This window comes from Bubalus kerabau, chromosome 2 (assembly GCF_029407905.1).
Source record: "Bubalus kerabau isolate K-KA32 ecotype Philippines breed swamp buffalo chromosome 2, PCC_UOA_SB_1v2, whole genome shotgun sequence".
Taxonomy (NCBI): Eukaryota; Metazoa; Chordata; class Mammalia; order Artiodactyla; family Bovidae; genus Bubalus; species Bubalus kerabau.
The window spans coordinates 180,525,234-180,538,089 of NC_073625.1; the positions used below are offsets into that span (position 1 = coordinate 180,525,234).

At 45.8% G+C, this 12,856-nt stretch overlaps 1 protein-coding gene across 1 annotated transcript in view; it reads right to left on the reverse strand.

The window, feature by feature from the left end:
* The window catches only part of EPHB1 (EPH receptor B1), a 462,131-nt gene that overhangs the window by 150,410 nt on the left and 298,865 nt on the right, over positions 1-12,856 (reverse strand). Inside the window, exon 4 of the mRNA XM_055569620.1 lies at positions 5,958-6,113. Coding sequence (XP_055425595.1) covers positions 5,958-6,113 — 156 coding nt within the window. The remainder of the gene's footprint in view (positions 1-5,957; positions 6,114-12,856) is intronic.

Consider the following 12,856-nt stretch of genomic DNA (forward strand, 5'->3'; position numbering starts at 1 on the left):
AAGATGTCACATGTCCTAGGCTACACACCTTAGGATCCACACCCAACGTGCCTGCCTTGCTGCTCAGCCTCTCTGAGTCAGGAGGGAAGTCCGAGGTGGTCACTGGGGGATCACAGGGACTGGCCGCCAACATGTCTCCCATGAGAGGGGACAGCGGTATAGGATGATAATTTCTGGAGCCCTTTCTAACACTCCACCTCTATGATCAAAACGGCAGAGGGAACCGAGTGCATTTGAAGAAGAAATAAAGAAACAAGACAAGTACTAGCTTGTCTCTGTGATCCATCAAAGTTTTTCCCATGTGGGTGATGGAGAAAAAGGGTTTTTGTGGTCAGAAATGTAACAAGGCAATTATTTTTACACCAATCCTTTCACATAGTTTTTCACAGACAGCAATTTTATAAGACATAATTATCTATTTTCACCTGCTTCATAAATTCCTCCTTTCCATTTCTTCCCCCATAAATAGAAATTACTTAAAACTGAAGACATGCATTTCGGAGCTCACAGTGCTGCACAATTCCTCATGCATTCCTGGCTCCCAACTCTCTCCTGCTGGCCCACCCATCACACTTCCAGGGCCATGGGACCCTCCTGCAAAAGAAGTGAGTCTGGCCCTGAGGAGTCATGGAGTCCCTGCTCCCTGAGAACTGAGAGCTCAGCTCCTTGGCCATGGCTCCCGCCCCGTTTCTCAGCGTCTCTCAGCTCTGAAGGCCAGCTGCACCTGGAGTCCTCAGACACTCTGTCTGCAGCCCCCTCCTCCCATGGCCTGTCTGCTTCCAGTGGCCATCACCTTCTCATTTGTTTTCATCAAGAGCTCCAGGCCAAGGTGAATGGTGACTGTGATCTGAGCTGTACGATAGATTCTGCTGTGACACTCGGGGCTGGCATCAAACCTGTTCTCCCCCTGAGGACATCACTTTTATTTTTAGATCTCCAATCACACTGGAAGCTTCCATATCTGCTGCAATCTTCACACTTTCCAGGGATGTAACCAAAGCAAGTTCTAACACTGATTGAGAGTTTACTATGAACCAGGCACTGAGCCAAAGACTCCATAATATGATTTTGTTTAATCCGCATAACAACCCAGAGAAGCATGCATTATTATGAGGTCATGAGAAGAAAACAACAGAATGTAAGAAAGGTAAGAAATTAGTTCAATTCACAGAAACAGTAAGAAACAGAGACAAGATTCAAACTTCTGTCTGTGAAGTGCCAAGCCCACCTTCCCAATGCTACATGCAAATCGATGATTCAATCAGCATTCCCAGGACCTATTCAAGGAGATTGGGGGCAGTTTGGGGTGCCAAGACTCCCCAGGGGGCCTCAGGAGGAGAAAGCGGGAGGAGAAAGGTGAGAAAGTTCCTCAGCTGAAGTCAGTAACCTTGATATTCAGAATCTCAGCTCCCCAGCCTAGAGCCTTTGCAACCCTTCCTGGATGGTGGGGCTGGACATTCCCTTTGATCTCTCCTCCTGCCCACTTCTCTAAGTAGCCTACTGATAATTCCTCCTCGTTAAAGGTGGTCCCCACTGAGCACCCCATATAGCCTAGCTTCTTTCAAGGGGTTCTGTTAGCAGGGGTTGGGGTGGGGGTGATGTCACTTGTGATCTGTGACCTGCCTCTAGCCATCCCTCAGCTCTCACCTGATTCCATCCATGGCTTAGGTTGTCCTGTCTCTGAGAGCAGCCCTGACATGCTGCAGCGTTGCACCCTAAACTCTTACATCAGTCTTCTCAGTCCTCCCTTCCTTCCCTCCAAACCCTGCTGAGAACAAGGCTTCTTCCTGAAAATGAGCACATAGGGCCATGGCAGGACAAGAGGGCAGTTGGCCGGATATAATGCAGCAGATCTAGAATGTCAGGACTGGCAGAGACTCAAGGAGGATGGAGAAGAAGGAAGAAGGGAGCTGGGTGTCCGAGATCAGCAGCAGCAACATCATCACAGACTCATTCACACAGCTCCCTATGCCCCTCTTCTCTGACTTCACTAAAAGCCCACCCCAGCCCTTTGACACAGCCTTGGGGTGCATCCAAGTCCCTGCTGAATCCATGAACTTTGTCAAGCATAGGGCTGGACACTGTGCTTGGGCTTAGGGCTCCCAGGGCATTTCATCGGTCAAGGAGATCCTAGGTTCTCCCCAGAGATTAAAAAGAAAATAAAGAAATGCCCACACAGGGCTATGAAAGTTGTCATGCATTTTAAATGTTTAGCCTTTTAAATGTTTAGATTAATTTAAAATAAATTAACACTTTGAACACTATAAAAAATACAATGACTATATATGAGGTGCTTGTTTCACGAGATTAGCAAGAGTCATAAAAACATCAATTTTTTAGCAAACTACAGGTATTTTTAGCCTTGTAAAAGAGTACATTTTAAATCATAAACTTTTTTGTAAAATGTCCAGTATTGTCAGTGAATGACTATAGATACCACCTCATTAAAAGACAGTGGCAACAGGCATGCCTGAGGCCTAGGCCCTTGGAGGCTTCCCACACTGTGTCCCTTTCCCCCATCACATCCCAAACCTGAACACTGTAGGCACCCACCACCCTATATATTTTAGGACAGAGCTCCCCTTTGCCTGGGTCCTCCAAGCACCTCATCGGGCCATCACCATCCTTTGTTTGCCTGGACAGAGGTATGCTTGCGAAATGAACAAGCACCTGGGCCCTGCCCACCAATCCCCCCCCCCCCCACCCGCCCTGCCACCAACCCTCTATCAGCTGGCCGGGCCCATGCTGGCTGCCTTGCTCCACCTGCAGAACCAGCTGAGACCTAAGGCCATGGGGCAGGGCTGTGCCAGGCCTCCACAGCTCCAGATATGCTCCTTGTATCTGAAAAATTATTTACATTGGTGATGTGCTATGCCTTTTTAAGAGAACAGATGGCACCTCCAATTAGAATGCTTTAAAAGGAAACCCTAATGAGAGTATAAAAGCCAACAAATTGACTTTTTCATACAGTACTTCCCTGGCACACAATAAATCAAATATATAATGAGGCTCAATAAAATAATAGGTTTATTTACACTTGTTTTGCCTAGCACTGTGCTGCCAGCCAGCCCGGCCTCTGGGTCCTCTTACCCACTGCTGGACCCTGCCAACCAGAGCCTGGAGCTGGACAATGCGTCCTTGAGCTGCTCTTGGCCAGACCTCTACAGGCAACTGGGACTCTGATTTGGCAATTTCTGGCCAGACCCTAGAGTTCTGCTTGTGGAGGTTGAAAGAGCTCAGGGCTGTGTACAGGGTGTGGTGACATTCCTCCACACCCTGACATCTTGACAAGTCCTGCATTCACCTCCCCACTCTGGGTAACATGTGGAGATTGTGGTGGGACATAGGGGCGGGAAAGGTGTGCCTAACTTAGAGCTAGCTGCCAGTGCAAGAGAGAAAAGCTTGGGAGGTCTGAGTTTAATGAGCTGGACTCAGGACATGGGTGAGCAGTGGGGAGTGAAGGTCTACAGTGTGCAGAGTGAAGGCTCTGGGAATCTCCTGTTTATACCAGGAATCAACCCTGTTGGCTCAAGCACATCAGGTAAGGTGACAGGAGAGAAAAGGGAGATGTCATGTGAGAGGTAAAAGGAGAGGTGCTACAAAGCAATGAGCTCCACATCTGTCACTGTTCTACCTTCTTTCTAGGGGGCCTTCTTCAGGGCCTGGATGGATTTATAGGGTGTGTATGCTGGAGTTGGAAGCTGGGGTCCCAGACTTTTATTTTCATGAGTTTATCCGCAGAGGGAGGCTGGCCAGTAAGAGAGGGTCTGTAAGAGTGGAGGGGAATGTTTTCAGGATGCAGGCTGTGAGAACCTGGATTTTGGCAATCATGGAGACTGGTCCTTAGTCTGGATATCCAGGAAGCAGAGATTGAGCCTAAGTGGCTTCTAAAGAAGTGCATGAAACAATGCTTGTCGGGTTCACAGGGACACACAGAAGAACCTCAGAAATCAGTACAGGGGTACCACAAAAGGAAGACTGGGACTACAGGCAGCAGAAATGGAATCATTTCTGTTCATATCAACCCAGAGAGATCTGCGGAAAAATCAATTTACAAAAGGATGAGCTTTTTCTCAGTTCCAATCTATAAGCATTGATTGACCTCAGAAGTTTGATCTAGAAGACACTTTCATTCTTCTGCTTTATCCAGCAAAGGTTATATATACTGCAAGGCCAGAATTAAGAAATTCTACCTGGAGTTCAGTCATTTTTTTCTTCCCATCAGAACTGCAAATATGTATGAAATATTTCCTCCATGTCTTTCTATACTGGGGTAGGTGGAAGGAATTTGGTCAGAGGAGGTGAAGGAAAGGTCCTTACTCGGAGCAATCTGGGCAACATTACCCAACACAGAAGAAAGTTCCAGCATAATTAGAGGTTAACCTGGAGCACTGACTTCTGAATGCAACAAGAATACTGAAAGGGAAAAGTATCCCTATTTTAGGGCTGCCACACTTAGGAGTGGAGGAGCAAGTTCTTGAAAGTGCTGTGCAAGGATAAAGGTGCTTCTGATCTCCACATAATGCTGAATTATGAGGGAGAACATGGTGGGGAAATTCTCCTCTCCTCCAGCCCTCCCCCCAAGGGAGAAGAGTTGCCCCCCTTCCGTTTTGGCAGGATGACTGCCCTTCCCTCTACAGCAGAGAGTGGGAGAATGGTGGGGCTGATGCACAGGCCCCAGCCCCTAGAATTTCTGCCTCAGGGATTCATGCTAGACTCTGGTCCTGTCGTTTGGCAGAGGCATGGATGTACCATATAGGCACCTGGCACACAAGGACCTTCACTGGGTAACCAAAAAGACAAGTGAAGGATGACTGGACACTCTGCGGTACAGTAGAAACTCACACAACATTGTAAAGCAACCACGCGTGCGTGTGCTTGCTTGCTAAGTCAAGTCCAACTCTTTGTAGCCCACCAGGCTCCTCTGACCATGGGATTTCCCAGGCAAGAATACTGGAGTGAATCGCCATTTCCTTCTCCAGGGGATCTTTCCAACCCAGGGATCAAACCGGCATCTCCTGCACTGCCAGGTGGGTTCTTGTACACTGAGCCAATGCTCCAGTATAAAGTTTAAAAAGGGAAATACTGAGAGGCAGAGGAAGGCTTCTTGAGCCTGGCTGGGTGGGGAACAGTTTAGAGGCCTTATGAGAAAAAAGCTGAAACAGGGGAAAATCAGCAGCTGGCTGACAAAGTGGGAAGCAATGGTTGGGATCAATGGCTACTGCCAAATAGGAATTTTTGTTTAAAAGTGTTCAGTTCTCTTTTCTACTTCTCCATTGAATGTTCAGTAGAATCTACATCCATTGCCACAATAAGTTATCAGTGGTTACCTCTGGATATAGATAATATGGTTGCATTTGTTTTCATATTTACTCATTTCTGCTCAAATTCTCTCCAGTCAACATGCATTAACTTTATAATCAGAAACTATAACAAATGTTGTTTTATAAAAATCTACATTAGAAAAAAAGAAAAATTTTACTAGACAATTAGTAAAATCATGAGAGTTCTGAGGGGAGCCTGGTCACAGAGATACAGGGAGCCTAGTGAAAAGAGAGGATATTCTCAGCTGTGAAGACCAAGTGATCTTGGAGGAGGTGACTGGGAGAGTTACCAGGAATTATTCCAGCATCTTGGTGCACCTTGATTTTGCACTCAAAGAACTCTCCATTTGACATTTTTAACCATCTGGTGGACAGAAATTGTCTTGCTTGGGTAGGAGGAAGGCCCTCTCATCTGGGAGGAGAGGACAAAGAAAGAACATAATCTTGACCAATACTGATAGAGGGGCCCTGCTTGCCCAGCAAGGAGCTGTTCATTTCAGCACCACAGCCAGCATTTCTGCTTTGTACCTTGCAATTGGAGAATGGTGTCTTAAGTCTTCCCTGCCCCAGGCCCACCACTTGCACTATCAGACAATCAAACTCCCCAGCCCAGAGCCCCTACTATACACTTACTAGTGCATGCCACTTCTGGGGGGTCAAAATCCGCTCGGTAGTAGCCAGTCCGGCAGGTGCAGATGGGAGATGCCTCTGAAGGGGATCGGCTGTTGGAAGGGCAGTGAGAGCAGACCTCAGCTTCCTGGCTGGCCTTGAACATCCCTGCAGGGCAAGCTGGAAAATAAAGATGCTGTCTTAGAATTAATGGAAGAGGGGCCACAGAGGCCTTTCCCCGGAACTGGAAAATGAACCATTCTGTCCCCTTAAAAAGGACATTGAGATACCCCATTGCTCAAAGTGAGCATTTCAGATAGCGGAAACACCTACTTAAAACTTCCAAGTCTTCAAACATCCTCAGTGAAATATATTTTCCCAGTACCAATGGCCTCTCTCACTTAAACAATGTGAATAATGATTCTTCCCTTTCAGGTGTGTCAAGAGATTTAATTGAGAAAATGAATCTAATGTGTAGCTCAGTGTCTGAGGCATAAGTGCTCTATAAATGGTTATTCCCTCCCTCTTCCACCTGGTTAACAGTTGGGGCCTTACCCTGATCCACTCAGTGAAGGATTTTCACCGGTACTCAGATGGAATGATGCCCTGGTTGACAATGGGCTGGACCTATGGTTCTTAAATGTCATATTGCAACACACATGAGGGACACTGTGAGCTGTGTTAACACTTATTATGAATGATGGTAAAGGGCTGAAATTCATGACTGATCCTTTAAGAAGAAATGAAAGTGATTTCAAGGTTACTGGCTTAACAACATCATTCTCCCTTAATTGCATTTTGAAATGCTTGGAGGTGGGGGTGGGGCAAAGAAGGATGGCTTTACAGGCAGTGCACCAGGGAATGTGTCATGCACTTGGTATCATCTATCATGTACATGTCAGTGGGCAAGTTTGGGAACGCCTCGTACAACCCAATGCCCACTAGAGCTGTCCACAGATATAAGGCACTTATTCTTTTTTCTCCATAGGTCAGCCTGTGAAGAACCATGCCCCCAAAAGTCTGGCTCTAGGCCATTCCTCAAGCTTTTACCATGCCTCATCTCCAGAGACCTTTGATTCCAGACATCTGGTTCCTGCCTTGCCGATTCCTCAGAAAATTGGCCCTGCCTGTCTTCTTCCCTCAGGCCCTTTCTCACTATCTCAGCTCCTGACTCTTCTGGTCCTCAAGAAACCTGCTCTGGCTTATCCTCCTTTGAGACCAGGCAAAACTAATTTCATGGTCAACTGGCTTTCTTACATACTTCACTAATTCATTCAACAGACATTTAATATGATCCTGCTAAGAACTTGACCCAGGGAATTTTGAGAACAGAACCTGCCCTCAAGGAGTTCTTGATCCAATGTAGTCATACAACCACAACACTATGTGATCATTGCCAGGGACTTCCCAGATGGCAGTGATGCTAAAGAACTTGCTTGCCAATGCAGGAGACATAAAAGATGTGTGTTCAATCCCTGGGTCAGGAAGATCCCCTGAAGAAGGAAATGGCAACCCACTTCAGTATTCTTGTCTGGAGAATCCCATGGATGGAGGAGCCTGGCAGGCTACAGTCCATAGCATTGCAGAGTCAGACACAACTGAAGCAACTTAGCGTGCACACACATGAACACTGCCACAGTAGAAGTGCCACTACTAAGGTTTCTGCTTATACAAAGCTCATCTTCCCAAATAGACTGTCCTCCTGGCAAGTGCAGAGTATTTGTTAACAGTAGCAGTAGCCACCATCTGTTAACATTCTTGTCAAGTGCTTACATGCGTTCCTCTACGGGATAGCTATTATTAGCTCCATTTTGTTAATAAGGAAATTGGAACACTGAAAGGTTAAAAAAAGTTGCCTAGAATCACACAGTGGGAGAAGTAATAGGGATGATATACATATAAACTATTCGGAAAATATCCATATCTCTTCTACCGAGACAAGAAAGAACTGTTTCCTTTGCTGGGTAAGTTTTCTCACCCCCTCATTTGAAGTGAGCTAAAGGGTTTTGGTCACTCTGGAAGTGCCTAGGGCAGGAGCTCATCTTGAATGGGAGGAAATTTTTGTCATGGAATGTTCTGGAATGGCATAACTCAAGCATGTTCCAAGGAGTCCATGTCCTTTGGGTTGTTAACACCAGCTACTCACAAAAGGGGTCTGTGGTCAGACATTTTACATCTGTGGATTTAAAAAGGTCATGTCATTTTTTAATAAGAATTTTTAAGAACTCCCCAAAATGGGATATAGAATGCTGTATTTTCTCACCAAGAAACCCTATTTTGAAGAACATCTCCTGGGATTCCAGTTCCATGGAACACACTGGGGTGAACACTGTCTAGATGCTTCAGTAACCTTATCTTAAAGATTTCTGTTGTAACTCATGTAAAAATGGGCCACTTGCTACACGTCTCAGCACATTCAAAAGAAACTTCTGGGCAGAAAGCAAAAAGCAAAAAAACTTAAATCTCTACTAAAGGCTTAATAAATAAAACACCAAAGGAAAACTGAACGGTACACCCAAAGTGTCCTAGAATTTGACTTGCAGGTTTATCCTTTCAGACCCACACAGTAAAGTCTCTCCTTCTCGTTCCTCCTCTCTCCCTTTCTCCTTTCCATTTCTCGTCCTTCTCACCCGTGAGAAGCACTTGGCCTTTTCTACTGCGGATCAGCCAGCATTGCTGCCTCCTTCAGTTCTGGAGGTGGAGAACATGTAAATCCCAGGCCTGTGCTGCCCAAACACAGCAGAAGCTCTTTGCCTGGAAAGTGGGGGAGGGGAACATGGTGACTCATGCATTCACTGGATCCCAGCCACAAGTAATTTTCTTAATGTATCAGTCCAAGAGAAACAAGGTGTTTTCACTTTCTTTCCAGCATTTAAAAGCCTCCTTTCTTTACATTTAATACATTAACAGCATAAACAGCCATCCTGATGTCCACAAGTAGCAAGGGGGTTAGAAAGTGTCTTCCTCTGAGATCTGTGATGAAGGAAGGCAGAGAACCAGAATGAGGTGACTCCAGAACTAGGTGATTCCACAGAGTGGGGGCAATGACAGAGAAGGGGCCAAGCTGAACTTCAAAAGAAAGAAGTTCAGAGAAGGGCTGGGGTGAAAGGCCTTGGGAGGGGGCAAGACTCCATCCCCAATTAGCAACAGTCCTGGGTCCGATTCCTGGCTCAGCCGGATACTACCTGGGTGACCACTAGCAAGTTATGTCATCCTCATCTTGCTTATCTGTACAAAGAATCTATAAAAAAAGAAATTTAACACTTCTCACAAAAACTCCCACAGGTCATTAGAATTTATTAAACTCAAATATGAAAATTTACCAAGGATCAGTAAGAGTTAAACAGTGCTAATTCTTCTTTACCCTCATTTTTCCAGTTCCTTTTAAAAATAAGTTTTCTTTTAAGATTGATAAGCTTAGATTCCCAAAGTGGGCAAATCAATCCTGGGACCAAATGGAAAAATGTGTTTCTGCACAGATTATTTCTGCTTTGTATAATGGGAGAATCATTATATCTGTAACATATTTCTTATTGGTAATCACAAAATAGATGAATCTCATTAATATTCAGATTTCATAAGTTAATATTGTTTTAAAATCTATGTCTAGGCATTCCTTAATTTATAAAGAAGCCGTATTCCTAGGTTCACTTATTGAACATTTAGACTAACTTGTCAGCATAATTGGGCTATATTTTCTCATAGAATTAATGCTTTAAATAATGCTTAGCATGCCAGACTAGTCCACAAAGCCTTTTTTAACTCATCTTGTATCAGACATCACTGAAAAGAAATAGAAGTTAATAAGACTGTTACGTTACTAGAAATTTAACATAGAAAAATAAGTAAGAAATTTGTGCTACCCCTTGAGGAAAAGCAGCTTTAATTAGAGGTGATACATGGAGCTGCGCTTAGAGGCTAGCAAAAAAAATTTAGACCAAGAGAAGCAAAAGCAATGGCCTCAGCCCAGAGAAGTCACCTGAGTATATAAAGTAGTTTGGAGTAACACAGTAGAGAATGGTAGGGGCTCTGGCAGCCACACACACCTGCCTGAAGGCTCAAAAAAAAAAATAATTAAATGCTGTGATCACCTAATCAAGCACATATCCAAAATTGTCAAGCAATTTTGAAGTTGATAACACAGTTACTTGCTTTAATATCATTTCAAAACTCAGGGGTTGCCTTTCTCTTGATTAAAATTGTGGTCAGAGTGAAGTAAGCCAGAAAGAAAAACACCAATACAGTATACTAATGCATATATATGGAATTTAGAAAGATGGTAACAATAACCCTGTGTACGAGACAGCAAAAGAGACACTGATGTATAGAACAGTCTTATGGACTCTGTGGGAGAGGGAGAGGGTGGGAAGATTTGGGAGAATGGCATTGAAACATGTAAAATATCATGTCTGAAACGAGTCGCCAGTCCAGGTTGGATGCACGATACTGGATGCTTGGGGCTGGTGCACTGGGACGACCCAGAGGGATGGAATGGGGAGGGAGGAGGGTTCAGGATGGGGAGCACATGTATACCTGTGGCGGATTCATTTTGATATTTGGCAAAACTAATACAATTATGTCAAGTTTAAAAATAAAATTAAATTAAAAAAAAAAACTGTGGTCAGCACTGTCACTATAGTCACGAACTTCTCATTCAACTAATTTTTTTTTAATTTAAATTTTATTTTTTTCTTTTTTTTATTATCAATAAAGCTCTTTTAAAAATTGGGGGGAAAAATAAATAAATCATTCAACTAATTTTATAGACGATCTAGGCAAGCAGAGCCCAGAGGGTAGGGGACAGGCTCTGGGAAGTGCCCTTCCCTGTGGGGTGAGAGAGGAGGCAGACAGTGGAACGCTGGTGTGTGTGTGCTTAGCTTAGGGGTGGGGGCACCGGTCAGACAGGAAGTGCCTGACTTGGAGGATCCCCCACTATGAGATGAGGACCAGAAGAAGCATTTTCCAGTGGCGACTAAGGGGTGAAATTCAAGAGAGGCTAAGACAAAACTCGAAGGGAAGAGGTGGAAGAACAGGAGAGGTAGGAAGGAAAATTAGGTCAGAGTACCCAGGCCCATCTCCCCCGGGAGCATTTCATCACTATTCCGGGAGGTGCGTGGGAAAGGAAGAGCCGCAGGGCCTTGCTGTGTATTCCCACAAGACCTCTGTCCGAGGGACACCTGTGACTTGGAGGGCTGTACGTTTCTGACATTAGCACAGCCCAGACCGCTTTGTTTCCTTAAGAAAAGGGTGGGGGTGACTTCCATTGACTCCATTGCAGAGGATCACGGTTCAGACAGGTAAATGGAGCTTTTAGGTGGTACCCCCTCCCTTGCCACGCACACACATCTTTCCCCGCCCCTGACTCGGGCAGAGAGCAACAGACAAGACATGAGTACCAGGTCCCTAAGCATGTGTGTATTTTCCATCCCCCAAGCAAAATACGCAGCATTTCCCTCCCACTTCAAGCAACAAGGGACTGGTACATGTGACCTCTAGCTGATATCCAGAAGGGCACCTTGAAACACCCACCCAACTTCTCAGAGCCTCAGGATGTAAGGAATCATCTAGAGCTTACAATGCTCTTGAGAACCCCCTCCCCTCCCCTCCCTGCACACAGCCTCCCCGTGACACTAAATCCATCACCAACAGTACTATTACTTTATAAAGAAACAGATTAAGTGTCTCATAAACAGTGCAGTGATTGAGATAATGGAAAGCGCCTCTCGTCCCCATCTGCAGCATCAGGTTATGAAGCATTTCCAAGCAGCCAGGAAGAGGAAATTAATAGAAGCAAGAGGGAATAACCACTTTTATGCAATTTCCTCAGGAGATAGTGGACCATCTAATCTTTATTGGAGCCCTTTAACCTGTCACTCAGCACTCACCAGAGCCTCTTTAGCTCTCACAATTTTTCTTGATATCCAAGAGAGATAAAATGAAAACCTCATAACATTATTTTATAATTTTTGTACTTGGAGGGTGCACATTGCCTCTGCCCCTCCCCCTCTACTGAGGCCTCACGAAACATTTTTATGCAGCAGGAATGTGGGCGAGCTTAACTATTCCCGGTGCATGGTCCAGAGGGTCACAGCTTCTCTGCAGAAAGGAAATCTCTCCGTGCATTTTAAATGCGATGCTTCCCTCCACCGCCGCCTTCTGTCCTTGGTTTTTCTTTTTAATAATTTGATTACTTCTCCTGATCTAATTTTTTTCCCCCAAATGAGTTTGCAAAGGTTCATGCCAATGAATATTCATCCCCTGTTTAAGAACCGGGTGCCTTTTTCTCAAGGCAGGTGCAGCTCAGCAGCTGGCTGGGGAGGTGTGCCTGCCTCTCGGGTGACAGTGAGAGGGGCGAGGCTCGTGCTCCTGGTGAGGAAGAAAGAGGTTCACAGCCCTGAGCTCACTGCCTCTCAACCTCCTCTTTTGTCTCCAAACTCTGCCGGTGCTCTTGAGGAGCCTGCTGGGGTGGGCAGTGGCTGAGACACACCTCCGCAGCCTCTAGGATGGGCGTGGTGGGCGGGACAGGGGGGCGGCGGCTGCTGCTGCTGCTGCTGCTGCTCCTGCTGCTGCTCCTAAGTCGCTCCAGTCGTGTCCGACTCTGTGCCACCCCATAGACGGCAGCCCACCAGGCTCCCCCATCCCTGGGATTCTCCAGGTAAGAACATCGGAGTGGGTTGCCATTTTCTTCTCCAATGCATGAAAGTGAAAAGTGAAAGTGAAGTCACTCAGTCGTGCCGGACTCTTAGCGACCCCATGGGTTGCAGCCCACCAGGCTCCTCCCTCCATGGGATTTTCCAGGCAAGAGTACTAGAGTACCCGGGTTGCCATCACCTTCTCCAACAGGGGGCGGCGTCAAGCCCTTTATGCAGGGCATGTGCACAGCTCTGCAAGGCTCTACTCTGAGGTCTTGTGGCCTCAGGTGA